This window comes from Talpa europaea (assembly GCF_964194135.1).
Source record: "Talpa europaea genome assembly, chromosome: 10".
NCBI lineage: Eukaryota > Metazoa > Chordata > Mammalia > Eulipotyphla > Talpidae > Talpa > Talpa europaea.
Window position 1 is genome coordinate 106385026 of NC_140077.1, and position 17580 is coordinate 106402605.

A 17580-nucleotide genomic window follows, 5' to 3' on the forward strand; every position below is an offset into this window, starting at 1 on the left:
CTTCTCATATGATACACATCCTTGCCACTACTGAATCTCTTTGTGAATCCCTTTGCCATAAATGTCAAGCCTCCCTGGAGTCCTGGCCCAAGGGGCTAGCCCTGGACTCCATACTTTCTGGGGGACACTCACTAAAAACTACCTTTTTAAGTTTTATTTAATTTTAATTTTGGGAGTTACATTTCTCTCTTCCATATGTACACATGTTCTACTCACCTTCCACCAAACCACCATGCCAATACCTCCTCCCTCCACCTGTTCCCTCTGGTAACTAACCTGAACCAACTAGGGAGAACAAGGTGAAAAGACAGATAATTTCTTTGATAGGAGTTTTGATTCTTATAAATAAGGCACTACAATTTAACAGAGAATATAAAATAATCACTTTCCTGATTAGTTTTAAATTTCTTTTGAGTATTTTAACATACTTTATGAAAAAACATGTTTTCTGCAAAGGGAAAATTGTATTCTACATTCCCCTTGGACTTATTGGCATCCATGATTCCATCATGTACAATGGTTCATTAAAGATTTTTATGCCACATTGAAATATAGACCAACATCCCCTTCCCAGGCTAAGATATTAAGTAGTGATATTCTAGAAGCATAATTTACCTATAACATTTGCCAAAATGTACAAACCAGTATCACTTGGATTTGAATTAGGCAGACAAAATGAATTTCATGTTAACTTTAAAGCTATAATTTTATAAAGATGAATTGCAAAGATAAAAATGCTCAAATATACTCTTGGCTCAAAGGGACATTAACTTGGCACTCAGAACCAGCACACCCAAATAAGCCAGTTTTGCCTCTCCCAGCAACAGCTACCACCACGTCATTGTAAATGATACATGACATATTAGCTCTTTGAGGAGACCCAAAGCATGTGTTGACTTTGCTTTTTTCCTTCCTAAATTGAAGAGGCCCTTTCAGAGTCTCCAAAAGCAGTGTTAACATAAAGGTGAAACTCACCTCTTCCCCATTGTGGATTCCCATTGCACTCCAAAACACACCTGATAAGCCCACCATTCATTCTGCATCCCTGCGCAAATTAGTGCCTCCCCACACTATGCTGTGGCTCACCGCTGAGCGGTGACATGAACCTCCCTATCAAGTTAAGGAGATCCTTTTACTGGCACCTGCCCAGGGATCTCAGAGACACTCCTTTCATATAACAAGCTGTACTGTATCACTTGGCATTGGCATCATTTAAGATGTGATAATTCTGCTTTTTCCAACTGCTTGCTAGTTTCTTGAAGATGTAATGCTTTGCTAGGTATAACACATTACTGCACATATGGTGGGTCCATAATAAAAGTCTGATTGATTTCGTTTTGCAAAATTGTTCCCACATTTAAATAACCCAGGCTTGACAAATCTACAAGTAGATATAATCCTTCAAACTTTCCCACTCAGATTCTTAAATCCATAAACCTTAATTGGCAAAAGAGCAACTTTATTTATGTATCCTTTATTGTAGCCCCCACCCCCACCAAAAAAAGTTACCCCTACTGAGCACTTGTAATGGGTCAGGTATATTCAACATACTATTTAAGTCCATGGTTTCCCCTCTCCTTAAAGCTTCTTCTAAGAGCTTGCCTTCAATTAAACAGCAGCTCCTTCAAACCTTTCTCATTTCATTCATAGCATTTTTTAATATCAGAAAGGATAAATTATATATTTACTTATTAATCTGCCTTCCCCCAGGGAATTGAAACTTTCATGAGAGCAGGTAACTGGTCTTACTGAGAATTGCATCCTCCATTCTAGAAGCCACACATTTTTCAAAATGAATGAGCACTTAAGCTGTCCCTGCCAAGTCTGGGCTAGATGCCACATTACACCTTTCCTATCAGTATCTTGTACTGATATGAAATCTGCAACTGCACCTATCACCTACCATCATGTTGTATTATCACTCACTGATCTTTTCTTGGGGTCAGTGTCAAGTCTTAGTCACCAACTGTATATGCCTTGTACATAGTAGATACTCACTATATCTGAGTAAGTGATTACATCAAGGCATTTTATAGAACATTAACTAGTTTAGTAGGATGAATGGAGATATACATACATAGAATATGAGACTTGAGAAAAATAATATAGAAAAGCAATCTTGGAAAATTCCATTCATAAATTTTTAACAGCATTCTAAGCAAACATTTCATTATTGAATGAATGAAATCGGTATTTTCTCATAGTTAACAATCTAACATTATCATCTGGCTTAGGCAAGTGAGTAAACAGTTATTAAGAAAGATGTGTTCTTTTAATAGCAAAATAGTATTGAGAGGAAAAGTAGGGTAGTTGCTAATCTAGTGTCCTTAGTGAAATGGAAGAGTAAAAGGAGGAAACACACTTGATTTTTTTTTTTTTTTTAATAGAGGCATGCTTTATTTATTTGTTTGCTGGTTTGTTTGTTTGTTTTGTTTATACATGCACTGGGTACAGTCAGAAGCGCGGGAGGGTGAGAGAATTCACCAGAGCCAGAGCGGGGAGCAGAGCAGGCAGAAGGACCGAAGGACACTGCTGAGGGGAGCAGCGGGCGGCAGGAGAGGTCTGCGCGCCATGTGGGACCCTCCTCTGGTGGCCGGGGAGCAGCCGGGGATCAAACCGGCGCCGCAGAGGCCGCGCGCAGTTTCGCAACCCAGCGCTCAACCGCTGCGCCACCGGGGAGGCCCGAAACACACTTGATTTTAAGGGAACTTCTGTTAGGAACAACCACAAACCAAACTGTAGTCCAAATGCATAATGGGGTGCAGAACACAGGATGGGTTTCTAGAAGATAGGAAAACAAACTCAAATCGTTTTAATATTTTAAGACCTCTGCAACAAGAAACAATTATTTGTTGAACTAAAATATGCAAAAACTATACTGGTTACCAGAAAGTAAGGGGCGTTCCCTTTGGGGTAAAAGAAACTAGAATTCTTGTGATGACAATGGAATGCTACTTAGTGATAAAACAAAAACAAAAACAAAAAACCAAACAAACTCATGCTCTCCGTGGCAACATGATGGATCTGGAAGGGAGGAAGCTAAGCATAGTGGTGGCGGGAGCAATATGTAATAATACATGAAAGGGGGGACCCTCCACTCCCAAAATACAAACAATGATGCAGAACAACATTACATCAATAAAGTAAAAAAAAAAATTCTAGTGGTGAACATAAAGTAGTGCATATAGATGTTGACTTAAAAGGCTATACACCTGAAACCTAATATTGTCCACTCTTCAATTATTTATTACTTGAATAAAATAAACAAGTACAGTCAGCATGGATTTTTTTTTTTAAGCAAGCAATTATAGATGCTAGCTAGGCACTTAGGTGTAGAAATGTATGGAGCTGATTTAAAGGTGATAAAGCAACTTACAAGACCAATAAAACCAAAAATTATTGACACATAAGCCCAAGATACACACACAAAACAAACTGCTTCTTACAAGTGACTGAAATGTTCAAGACATTTTCAGTTATCTTGTCAACATATCAAGCACTGCCTTATTTAATCTGTTTATTTCACACAATAGTCCCTACCACAGGAATGTCTCAAAATATTTTGAACACAAAAGTGCCATTCAGAAGAGATTGTTTTCAAACCGTGTAATTCTCATTTCCTGAATTTCAACATTGTATCACAAGTACTCACTGAACAAGTGCCAAAGGAATTCCTTAAATCGTGAAATAATTAGAGACTGGACAATATTTTGTCTCTATCAGTTTCCTCTAAAGGCATGCAAAGCCTTTATAGTCTTCTCCTATCTGAACTCTATCTCCTCCCTTTGTTTCAACTCTTGTTTACACAAGATGACTCATGAACTGAAACTAATGTAAGCTAGTATTAGATGGAAATTTTATTTTTACACATTGCCATTAGCTGACACTTAATGATTGTTATTAACATAGTTAGCAAACCCATTAATACCCTCTTCATATTCCTGTATCAGAGACATGTATCTACATTTTGAGTTTAATTTGGAAATAAATGACACACAAAATGTTTCCATCCTCCAAATCTGCTCTCCCAAATATCAAAAAAAAAAAAAAAAAGCCTTGGTTTATCATACATGAATGTATTAATCCTGTTATATCAGCACCTTAAAGGCAATTAATGAGTTGCCTTCCCCATGTTGAGAGATGGTTCAGCATTACCAATTTGCTCATGTGACATAATAGCTGAAATTCAAAGCATATTCCAGTCTCACAATCTGCCAATTCCGTATTTGCAAATTTGTTCCCCAGCTAAAATTTCCCTTTAGTCCCCACACCAACATTCATGGTGCTTTTGTGGTCCTCATGCATACAGTGGGAGAAAATCTGAATAATCCAAGAGGCACATTCCCAACAGAGGTTGATCAACATGATGGTCTGCCCTCTTGTTTCAGCTCTCTCACTGAAACAAGTGCATATCTAATTAGTGCCACTTCTGTTTTGGTTCCCTGCTTCTCTGCTTCCAATGGCCCCAGAGCATATACTTAAGTGCTATCTAGTATCCCAAAGTTCAAGGAGGTTACGATATGCCTATGGAGAAAATGCATGTGTCAGATACACCTTGTTGAGACATGACTTACAGTGAATCCAATGTAAATGAATCAACACTATACATTAAATAAGGCATCATTAAATAGAAAGAGATAAAACAAGACTATGCATTGACTGGTTGATGGAAGTTGTGACCACAGGCGCATAGCACTCTAACTTGTCTTTCCCTAGGAGCAACTGATCACTATTTGCTGATTCAGTGTTTATGGCGACTCTGTAGAATGCAGCTACTGTGATCATCAACTGTACCATTCCTGGTTGAAAGTGCTCCAATCTTGTGATTGCTCCACAAAACAATCCCACTGCTCCCTAACTCTACTCCCACAAGAGGTTCAGTCGCACCCACCCCCTTTTTCACCACCCACATTTCCCACTAAATTTTGGAGTTTCTCCTGGATGTTGTAGCATGCAATCTAGTTCAAAATTAATGACCAACTGTCCTGTCCCCTTAATAAAATGATCAAGTTGGTATAGAAGCCACCTGTTTGGGCCTTGATAATTCTGTTGGCTCAGCTTTTGGTGGCCACTCGGGAAACTGGACTTTCAAGGGTTCCAGTGGGAGGACTTGAAGCCAGCTCTGGAGTGTGGGATTTGTATACAGGGCACTGGAGCAGAGCTTTTCAAATCCCCTGCTGCTCTCAGCACTCTCCAATTTCCCCAGTGTCCAAGATACAGACCTTGCATTCACAGTCTACATTCTCTGCTTCTCATCTTTTGTCTCGGTCCCACTTCTGCCAGGCAGCCTGTACCCAAACTAGACTGCTGACATGATCTCCTCTCTTCCCATGTTAACATCAACCCATGGCAGTGAGCCAAAGCACAATATTATACAGTTTTATTAAATTGTTTCATGAAAAGCTGACATTTTTTCCACATATTCCTACATTTGAACATCCGTGAACTCCCTCTTCCAAAGTTCTTACTATGTTCTGACATTATTCTCATTCCCTTGGCACTGTGACTGGTTGCCACTCTTGCTTTTCTGCTGCTGTTCTGGGGGGGTGTGGTGTGTATGTGTGTGTGTAGGGGGGTGTGGCTGTTGTAATGAAGGTGGTGGGTGGGAACAGTCTCTAAAGCAAAATGAGTCTCCCCAGTCAAAGCCCAAATCACATTCCATTTCTTCATGAACTCTTCCCAACTCCTCAGAGTCATCATACAATAGAAACAGTACAAAATTGTATGTGCCACTAAATTAGCCAAAACACATCAGCATGAAAACTGCAAGGACAACTGGATAAAAAGCCAAGTAATCAATGGAGATTAGGCACCTCTTCAAATCAATTTCCATTTCATGACTAAAGAAAAGTTTAGAATTTGGAAAGAAACATTAAGATTTTAAAATAGGGGTAGTTTTTCAGTAAATTACTTTTAACAACATACTTCTGGCAACACATTGCATCAGGCAATGCATAGGAACATTTACATTTTTTATAGCTATTGACATTCTAAATGTAGTCAAATAAATCATACAACTCACTCACTGCAAGGACTGACACACTTATTTTCTATGCCTTATTTCAAAGACTGAAACACTTACTTTCTATGCCTCTAATAATTTTAAGGAAGAGTATCTTTTCTTTTGTTAGTAAGCAGTACCTTCATGTCTAAGTATCTTAGTCATTATAGTAGTGATATTTTAAGTGATTCATAAATGGTACTGGTGATATATAGTACTTTGCATACTGCAAATACAGGTCTACCCAAATACACATCTGACTCACAGTCACAGATCACCCAGTCATGTTAGGTGTATGTTGTGAAAGGAGGGGAAAACAAAGTCTCAATCCCAGGAGCACCTAAGAAAAGGCAATGTTTACCCATATGCCAGCATTACTTCTGCACGGCAATCCTGATAATCACTCTGCCACAAAATTACAAATAATATAAAAAGCATAGAGAATTAATGCTCCTTATTAACACTAAAATTGAAAATAAGATACCATTTCTTTCCAGTGACTATGAAGATTTTCTATCATTTCCAACCAAATAACACTTGCTGTCCAGGGATTTAAGGACTTCACTACCCTGACCAATCTGTCTTTCTCATTTTCTGCTTAAAACCAATTCTTTATTCTCCAACACTATTTAAATGTTGTCAGGGATGTCTGTTTCCTCTCTGGAATAGAGTTTAGGGAACTATAAAACATTTGAAATAATAGTATCTGAAACAGTGTCACATGCTCTGGGACATTCAATCCCTTAGGACTGATTGTCTTTGAAAAGTCACATTACACTCTGTATAATAAACTTTCTCATATGCAAATCAGATCCTCATACAATCTTTAATGGCAAATCATAGCCTAATGAATGAGGTTTACATCTTTTAGAATTTGGTATACACTGTGCATGATCTAGTCCTTGCCTTTTTAATTATGAAAACCTATACTTATATATACATATCTGCATTCCTTACATTGGCCTTTCCAAAACCATTTGCATTTCCCATATCTTTCCTCTTTAGAGTCATTACATTAGGTCATGGTTTCTCAACATCAGCACTACCCATTTTTTGGACTAGGTAATTCTCTGCTGCTGAGGGCTCTCCGATGCACAACAAGGTATTTAGCAGCATCCCCAGCAGCTCTCCACTTCATGCCAGTGGCACACTCACACACAATATTACAATGGTGACTGTATCTGAGCCTACTCCAAAACATCCAAAATTACTTCCAGCAATTTCCAATGACCACACAGGGGTCAAGAACCACCAGACCAGATAACTGTTGAATTCCTAGATGCCCTGAATATATTGACAAATCCCTTCCTTGTATGTAAGTTTCAGGTTGATGTGACTCAAACCACAGTAATTCTGCTCAAAACAAATTAGAACTGTTTTTCTAAAAGTGCCACCCAGAGGTCAATAGAGACTGATGATGGTATGTTATAATAGACTATAGCCGATCACCTCAATATGACCTAGTGGTTCACTGGCAAACATACTAAGAGAGACAAAGACAGCACAGAAACCAGAAATTATGTGCAATACCAGAAGTCATGTGTCTGTAGTGGGAATGGAGAGAACCAGTAGAAGGCACCTGAGAACTGTGGATTCAGGCTCAGTGTAGAGGACTGTGGTAGCATTCTTGTTTGCCACAAGTTCTAACTGTGAAACTAGGGTCCCCTATAATCTGTACCTCCTCCCCATCTGTACTTGTTTCCTTAAAAATCTGTCAAAAAGACACAGGGTCCAACTTGAAAGTGTTACAATGACCAAATCTAGGCTATCTCAAGTCACAAAATAAATGATAGTAAAGAATTATAATCTATAAAATAAATCAACCCTTCATCGTTAAGTTTTGGGGAAAAGTCCAGGAAGTCATTCAAAACCAAGTATAAGGACAAAAGTAAATAATCACACCACATAATGGATTCTGGGAAACCATTAAAAATGATGAGAAAGCACCTAAATTGATGTTCATTTGAACCCTGAAAACTAGTTCTCAGAGTCAATTCCAACAACTGACAATAATTCCTGATCTTATAGCTTTAAAACACAAATAATGTTGTAAAACAATGTTAGTTACCTCAATAATAAGTAAAATGCCCGGCACGAAGGGAGTCTCAAGGGATAGGGCACTGTGATATCCAAGATGTACTAGCTGAGACCAAAGGACAAGTTCGCAGATGTGCTCTGTAACGTTCTGTGCAGAGAGAAAGTGCCAGGTGCCTGTCTTGGGTGATCATGAGGGTCAAATGAGAGCATTCAGTAACAGAGGGCACCAAAAGCTGGTGCCTATCAAACATCTTTTTGTTTCTCATCAAACATCTTTAATGACATTCCTCACTGCACAAGTGTGGGCCGTCTTATTGGATATTATAAAGTGACTGCCTGTCACAGGAAATGAATGCATTTAAATAAAAATTTTAATTTGTATTTTATGATTTGAATCCACAAAAATCTGCTCCTTAGGGCACCCATCACATTGACCACAACTCTCTTAACTCCTAGAAGTTCAAGAAGTGACACTGATTGGTGCTACCTCGGAAGACATGCTCACTCTTTAAAGTGAAAAATCACTTGAAAACTTCTAGAAAACTTTTAAGACTTATATACATGTAAAAATCTCTAAAACTATATAGTGACAATATATAAAGTGTTAAAATTTGGATTCAGTTACCTACCTGAACTTTCATAAGTGTCCATTTATACAATTTTTTCTTCTTATAAAAAAACCTGTCTTTTAAATTTGCTTTTTCATAATAGCATGTGTCAGCCATTATGTTCTTTTCCACTAAAAATACATAACAAATGATACTAAAGAGGTGTTTAATCAACTGAATCCTTCAGAAACACAGCTACATAACTAATGTCCATTTCAATAAGTACCAACACAGATATTTAAATGCCTTCCCTAATTCATACTTAACATGGCATTCTAATGACTTAGCATATAAGCAAACAACATATGCAAATACAATCACATGCCCTTTAGCTCACATTTAGAGACAGATACCATCAACCAATACAAGTCAGAAAAGGAAAGTTTTAAACAAAGCTATTTTAAGTCTTAGGAAGAGCCTAAAATGCAAAAGGAAAAGCAGAGTTCTGTGTCCTCAGGCTCAGAGAATTCCATGTCTGTGGAGCAAACCTCTGATGACTCCAAAGCTTTTCAACACTTTACAAATCAAGTCTGGCAGCTGCATCACACTAGAATCAAAATGTTCTAAAAATACACAAAAAGAATATTCATGAAGGCTTGTCTCACTGTTCAAAGGGTGGTGCTCTTCCTTACTTAACAAAAAAACAACACAAAACATAGGTTAATTTTTAAATCTGAAAATTTCAGGGTTACTGAAAAAGTAAATACAGAATTGAGCACTAATTTTCTCCACAAAATGATTTTTAGTTTAGATTTAATTAATTCCTCTTCTGTGAAGCAGACCCTAAGAATGTGAGTTGCCCTGGTCAAGCTCAATGTGTGCTCTCTAAAAAAATCAGTGACTTCAAGCCTGGAAATAAAGAATCCCACGAACTGAAGGAAACAGAAAAAAAAACAAGACAAAGAAGAGATTCTTCAACTGCACTATGATCTGCACACAAGAGGTTCATACACAAAATTTTGGGTCAGGCTTTACTTGGAAGAAAAGTTTTCAACAGGTTCTAAGTATCTGTGGTGATCCCCCAAAGACTTCTCATCTATAAAATTAACAAGCTGTACTAAATAATTTCCTCTAGCAGCCATACATTCTAAAATACTGTGCTGACTGTGCATTTATCTTTGTTTTTAACCGTAAAGCATGATGTCTAAATGACCCTTTCATGAAGTCTAATAAAACCAGTAAAGTAGTATATATTACGTATATTGATAGAAATTGTGGTTATAGACATTCATAATAGATTCAAAACCACAAAAACAAATCTAAAAGTTAACAATGACTCACCAAAAGTCATCAATTAAAGTAATAAAGCATCTATGCCAAGCAATCTCCTTGTCTCACTTATGAGCCAAATATCACAGAGCAAAATGCCCACATTCACTGAACACCAGAAATGCACTCATGGGGTTTTTGGCATCTAGGGAAAAGGCTATAAAGCAAACAATAAATGAAGTAATAGGTCTTTCAGATCAAGGCATCACAGTAACAAAACATGAGCTATTTGCTAAAACAAAACATTTTCTTTTCATTGTCCTGACTAAGCTAAACATTTTCAAGACTAGTAGGTCAGTACTAGCCTCAGATATAAAATTGATACACAGGCCAACTGGCTTTTCTCATTAAACTATTTTCTAATACAGAACACAGCAAAGATAGTTAGAGATGGCAAGAAGACTGTAGGTGGCTTCAATTGCATAGAATGTATGTTTTTCATGCAACCAAGTAACTGTGTGCACTGTGCCTGGCTGTTAAATTTAATCCTTTTATAAATGTCTCAGCTACAGAAATATTGGGGCACAGGCTAGTTGTGCTGCCAACAAGGACAATATTTTTGTCTCCAGCCTTGAGAGTATCATTTAACACCCCCCCCCCCCAAACTGCAGTATCTTTCAGTAATCTACCTCTAAGAATTTACCCTAAGGAAAGGAGATGTCTCAAAGCATGTTAAAATCTACAGGTAGCAAGAAAATATGAATAGGAATACTCAATTATAAAAGCTATTAAAATTGTATTTATTTTTTCCATTTCTTGCAAACATTTGTGAGGTAAATCTGCATAGAACAGGCAGTTGAACATTCCCCAGTCTCTACAACCTGACTTCCTGCTTGGGGTATTGATTGGGGTAAATTTTCCTTAAGCATTCATATCGTCAGAGGTATGAATGTTTCTATTAAGACAAAACACAGTTGTTTGGTTTCTATTATCTACAAAAAGAAAATGCATTGGGAGAAGTATGGGGAATAAAACCAAACTACTGTCATTAACTTCAGTGAAAACTGTATCAGCATTCAAAGTATTTATGAATTAATATCAACCATTTAATTTTTATGGTAACTTCTGAGAAGTAATTGCTTTAAATAAATATGGTGAGGTCATTATAAAGAAATAAGCCTTCACTAGAAAATGTGGTGCTAGTAAATATACAAAATATTATTTACATTCTAGTACATTATACAGTACAACTGTAAATATTTTACATTACGTAGTAACTAATACAATAATTAACTTTATTAAAAGGATGGAAACCCTTCATAAACTCTAAGATGGTTGATAAGATGGGAGAGGGTCTACACAGACTGTCATGTTCCCCAAAGAGGACTCTATGTGGGCATCCTGAGGCTGGCAGCTGTCCCAAAATCTGGAAGTGTTTTACCCCCAATGCATCAACTGCTAGCAATTTCTGAGTCTGTTTTGCCTCTGCCCATGACAAGATTCAACTTGTTCCAAAATTCCACTAAATATGTTTCTTTTATGTTAAAACTCTGCTGTTCTGGGAAAGCTAAAAGCTAGAATTTTTTACACATGTGGACAAAAGCTATATTTGGACCTTTCGGTCCTTTTACAAAATACATTTTTTTTTTTTTTTAAGAGAACTTCCCTCTGCTGTAGTTTATTACAGGAAAGTCACTCTTTCAAAGAAAAAATTTAAAGTAAACCTGGCTGCCCTACACAATTCCTATAACTTAAAGGTTCAAAAGGTTTTGATTTTTAAAAGAAAAACTAAAGTGAAGCATTTAACGCAAATTAATTGCAAGCTACAAAATTCTTAAGAGAATAGTCACATCTATTTACAGATCATGCCTTCTAGTTATCTATCTATAAACACAAAGATAAATTAGTATTTTGAAGAAAATATTCAAAGGATATTGCTTCAACACCATAAATGCCAGTGGCATATGATCCACCAATGCATTTTTTAATCAGGGAAGATTTCAAGCTCATAAAAGATAACTGGGCCTGTTAACACTGTAGCATGGGCGTCATAAGGGAATCAGGGACTGTCCCTGGTGCATCCACATAAACTGTTTAATCTCTTTCCTTGTGTCGAAGATCAAATTAAAACAACAAATTTGAACTGAAAATAACCAGGAAACGTACATAAATGTCAAGGCAGTTGAAAATGTTGTATAGGGACAACTCATTAACAGATCTTAGTTCCTTTCTCATTTCCTTACCTAAGTTGTTTTTTTTTTTTTTTTTTTTTTTTGGAAAATTTTTAGAGAGCAGATGGTTTTACATATTTATACAAAAAAAATTTTGTAAAAAAATCAAAGTGAATACTGCTCACTTAAAGGTTTGCATTAATCAAAACCATAAGGCAACTTTCCTATGCTATCTTAAAGCAGATTTATGACTTATCAACAAAAACCTGAAGTTTTTCATAGCAAAACCACCTACAGTACAAATAATGAATCAGTGCCAAAAAATTATAACTTTAAGGATACCTGGCACTCTGAAGACAAAATATCTGAAGTGGTGTCTATTAAAAATAAAATTGCAATTTTTTTCCAAAGAAATATTTGAAAATTTAAAGTACATCTTTTATTTGCAGATGGGAAATATTGTTTAAGTTCCATAAGACATAAACAGTGATAAAAGGGATACTTGTAACATTTTATTGCCACATGCCCAAATTTTAAGGATTAGCTCATAATGTTTTAATTTTCCACAATCTGATTGAATTCAATCTTCTTTTCTTTCTCAGAGCTAAGTTTTTGCTTCCAAGGCCACATGAGGAAGAAGTCAGAACACCAAATACTGGATTTCTGATGGCAAGTATAATCTTACTTCCTTCTAAATTTGTTTTAAAAAAAATTCTTCTACTTTTTTTTCCCTTAACACAAAATTGAAAACATACCACAGAATTTTTACTTGTTTTTTCTATTTAACATTTTCCCATGTCTTTAAATATTCCCCCAAACTTAATTTTCAGTGGGCGCTATATATAGATCCTATGGAATTCTATAGTAATACATTTAAGGTTTAAAATTGTTTCCAATTTTTGGCTCTAATTGGTGGGATGAAAATTCTTAGGCATAATTATATCTGCATTTCAGGTAATTTAGGATAAATTCCTAGAAGTTATTAGCTCAAATAGTAAGAAGTTTGGCTAGTTATATAAAACAAACTGCTTTCCATAAAAATTATGAAATTTACACTCTATTGTTTTTTCAGAATGCTAATTAACTGCATATAAAAAAATAATGGATTTTTTAAAAAACGCTGTCAATTAAAAATAGCATCTCATTTCTGTAACTCATCTTCTTATTAGTCAGATGGAATATTTTATGCTTCCTATTTGTAACTCCACCTTTTCAAATTGTCTGATTGGTCTTTCATTTCATCTATTTTATTGCTAGTTTTTTTTTATACTAAGCTCCTATAACTCAATATAAAAATATGTAACCCTTTTTTATGGCATCTAGTAATTTTTAATTTTGATGTTGTGCAACCAATCAACCTTTTTCTTTATGATTTGGATTTTCCATGATTTTTATGGTTAGGCAATCCTTCCCCATTTCAACATAACCACTGACATATTTTCCTTTAGTTCTTTTTTGTATTTTGACATCTATGTTTTTAAAACACCTGGAATTTATTTTTGGTATGGTACAAGAATGATGATTTAATATCTGGTTGCATGAGAGCTCATTAATCATTACCTCCAAAATTTTCCAATCTATTGTTCCAGATTAACTTTTAAAGATCACTTTGTCAGCCTTATCCCTCACCCCACTTAAAAAAATTCATTACGATTCTTATTGAAAATGCAATTAAACTATAAATGAAAATCAGGATGTATAGAAGAATAATAGATACTGGTGTTCTTAGGTATCCTTGAGTCTGTTTGTTATTGTAATATTTCCAGTATCTCATTAGTTTACTAATATATAGGATTTTTAATTCAGATAGGGATTTTTTTAGTGTATTAGAGAATTTACTTAGATTTACTACCTTCCATTTTAGTTACTAAATCTTTTTAATTGCATATAAATTTTATATTTTGTCAGATGCCTTTGCAACACTGGGGGTGGGGAGAGGCATTATAAGTGCTATTATTCCCAGTCCTCTAAATCTCACATATAAACCACTTTTTTTTAAAGATCTATTTATTTATTTATACAAGCACTGGGTACAGTCAGAAGCGCGGGAGGGTGAGAGAATTCACCAGAGCCAGAGCGGGGAGCAGAGCAGGCAGAAGGACCGAAGTACACTGCTGAGGGGAGCAGCGGGCGGCAGGAGAGGTCTGTGCGCCATGTGGGACCCTTGCCGGTGGCCGAGGATTGAACCAGCGCTGCAGAGGCTGCGGGCAGCTTCACAACCCAGCGCTCAACCGCTGCGCCACCAGGGAGGCCCTAAACCACTTCATAGTAAACCATTCTTAAGTTCCTATCATAAGTCCAACTCAGAGCAGTGTATTTTTCTTGAGCATGCTACTGGTTTTGGTTTGCTTGTGCTATAATCAACAATTTTACTCATAAATATTTATAATTCAGAGCCTTTTTAAGATAATTTTTAGATAACTACTAAAATTACAACGATTACTATTTCAACTAGATGCTTGCCTTTCTTTCACTCACTTTCTCTGAGCAACATTCATTTGGACCTTTCTAAATCTGAGTTTCAATTTTTAAAATTTCCATCTGCAATTACGGTTACATGCTATTTATTGTTTCTAATTTGGCACTTTCATGCTTTTCATCTTTCCTCTTGTTAGCTATCATAAATACTTGTCTCTATTTCCTGTCTTATCTATGTTCACCACAGATCAGCTATTTGATCTATCAAATCTCCTTTTTGTCTCATGTTACAATTTATTTGCATGAATATCAAGGTCTAATGAATTAAAAAAAAAAAAAAGGGCAGAAAGCTAAATAGGCAGTTCTCCAAAGAAGATATGTATATGGCCAACAGACATGGAAAAATGCTCATCATCACTTAGCAGGGAAATGCAAATTAAACAAGAGATACCACCTTATGCCTGTGGGAATGGCACACCTCAAAAAAACCACAAGTGGTGGGGAAGGCGTGGAGAAAAAGAAACACTATTACACTGATGTGGGAGTGTAGATTTGTCCAGTCACTATGGAAAGTAGTATGGAGATTCCTCAAAACACTAACGACAATGGGCCTCCCCCGTGGCACAGGGGTTGGGCGCTGGGCTGCGAAGCTGCCCACAGCCTCTGCAGCGCCAGTTCAATCCCTGGCTACCTGTGAGGGTCCCACATGGCATGCAAATCTCTCCTGCCACGCCCGCTGCTCCCCTCAGCAGTGTACTTCATCAGTCTGCCTGTTCTGCTCCCTGCTCTGGTGAATTCTCTCACCCTCCTTCTGACTGTACCCAGTGCTTGTATAAATAAATAAAATTTAAAAAAAAAAAAGACTAACAATGGATTTACCATAAGACCCATTAATTCCATTCCTGGATATCTACCCAAAGAGCACAAAAACACTAATTTGAAAGGTAATCTGCACTCCTGTGTTGACAGCAGCACTATTCACAATAGACTAGATATGCCCCAGAACAGGTGAGTGGATGAAGAAAATTTGGTATATACACAATAGAATATTACTCAGTGATCAAAAAGATAAACTCATGCCATTTGTGGTAAGGGATTATTCTAAGTGAGCCAGAAGGAGAAAGATAAACACCAGATGGTTTCACTTACATGTGGAATCTAGAGATTTCAAACAAAGGATCAGACAAAGACAAACTATAAGAATGACCCCTGAAAACAGACTATAGATAAGCAAGGTGGACTGTGGTTGAGTACTGTGGGCACTTTGGTGGTAGGAGAATTATGATGACCACATCTGAGCAGAGAAATCCTATATTATGAAAAAATAAACAAGGATGTTGAAAAAGACAGAAAGACAAAGAAAGAGGCTTAAGGAGTTCTTGTCATGCTGTGCTATTAACTTATAAAGCATCTATTTCCATTTAATATAATGAACCTATCTTGGGGCAAATTAAAGTGCTATGCCTTCTAAAAATTAATTACAAATGTCATTACAATCTCACTACAATCTATTGCAATTTTTAGAACCTATTTTAAACAATTTGTTAAAGTTTCAGAAAACAAAATAACAACATACATGTGGGCTTAGAAAACCACTTAAATTTTGTTTATCCAGAATATACTGCCCCAGTGTTTTCTATTCATTCACAGCACTATGTAAGCCAAACATTTCAAAATAAATTAACTATGTTAGAGGAAAGAAGCAAAATGGAAAAAATGAATGTTGGAGACTATGTTTAAAATAATGCAAATATAAACAATATAACCTTACTGAAAATAGGAGAAAACACTTCAGAAAGCCACATGTTTCTCTTTAGGAATGATAATCTGATGTGGCAAAACTCAGTATTTGTATAACTTCTATTCATGCATTCTTGCAATTTGCCTATTGTGGGTTTTTTTGTTTTTTGTTTTTTTTTTTTTTGTTACTACATTGGATTCCCTGGTATTTTGTTACTATAATTTGGCTTGCATTTTCCTGTGTAATTTGTGTACATTTTTCAGAAATATTAACTACCTCCACTGTTCCCTATGAAACTCAAATGGACATTCTTACAAAAGTACTTATTTTAAAATGCATTTTCCATAGGATATGTCAGTGGAGGGAAGACTTCTCTAAAAAATGTTAAATACGATTCATTTTGAGTCCTGTGATTTTTCCCAAACCTGAATTGATTCTACTTGTTACTAGGTGTTCTTATTCTTAAACAGAGACCATCCCATTTAATATAGGGACCTCCTCAGCGTTTAACTTTGCCCCAGAAGTTTACATGTCCCTTCCACTGACCATAAGAATTCTACGATGGACTTCTATATATTCACTTTTGAGATATTTGGGTAAAGGCTAATATACCCACATATACTTGTCAAGTAGAATTATTCCTTTCTGCAGACTATGAAATTCATGTGTGAAGTATATAACCACCATGGATGGAGAGAGAAGTTAAAAGATGGAGACTTGGGGGTGGCGACATCTTACCTGCTTGCCATCCAGTGTGCAGAGCCTCTTGACCACTCCTGAGTCTAGTTTAATGGCTTCAGTGATATCTGTTAAGACTTGTTCAAAGGAATGAGCAGTCTTCTTATTCAGAAGGATCCGCACAGCTTTTCTGGGCTTCACTCCACTTCGAATCACAGTCACTAACTTGGGTTTGATGAAATCTTTACTTTCCTTCACTTCACTTTTCACTGAGGAGGCAGCAGCCAAGGCCCGGGTGCTTCCACCCTTGACGTTCACAGACCAGTTTGGATTAATATTTTTGGTGTAATCAACTTTACGAAATGGTTCATTCGATGCACACACATAACTCTCACCTGAAAAGCAAAAATCAGTTTTATTAGCATGATTATCCCCAACATAGGAGCATTTTGTAAGAACAAGAAATACTGAAACCTATGAAGTGAACTTCTAAATTTAACAGATTCACCAAAAGGGGATTTATGCCCTTTTCTTTGGCATTTTCCTGACACTCCCCACCTTTCTTTTAATAGCAGCTGAATTCATTTTGCGAGAGTAACATGCATTACAGGTTGAAAATTACTGACAAAGAAACTATATAGATCTGGCTTTGTTCTGAAGAAATGTGTCACCCTGGATAATTCCTCTCCACATCATTATCTGTAAAGTGAAGTTGCT

At 36.4% G+C, this 17580-nt stretch overlaps 1 protein-coding gene across 4 annotated transcripts in view; it reads right to left on the reverse strand.

The window, feature by feature from the left end:
- DCLK2 (doublecortin like kinase 2) overlaps positions 1–17580 on the reverse strand; it is a gene marked incomplete at both ends in the record, with an annotated part of 123886 nt that overhangs the window by 91104 nt on the left and 15202 nt on the right. For all 4 annotated transcript variants that reach the window (XM_084244754.1, XM_084244753.1, XM_084244752.1 and 1 more), the window contains one exon: positions 16924–17258. In XM_084244754.1, coding sequence (XP_084100880.1) covers positions 16924–17258 — 335 coding nt within the window. The remainder of the gene's footprint in view (positions 1–16923; positions 17259–17580) is intronic.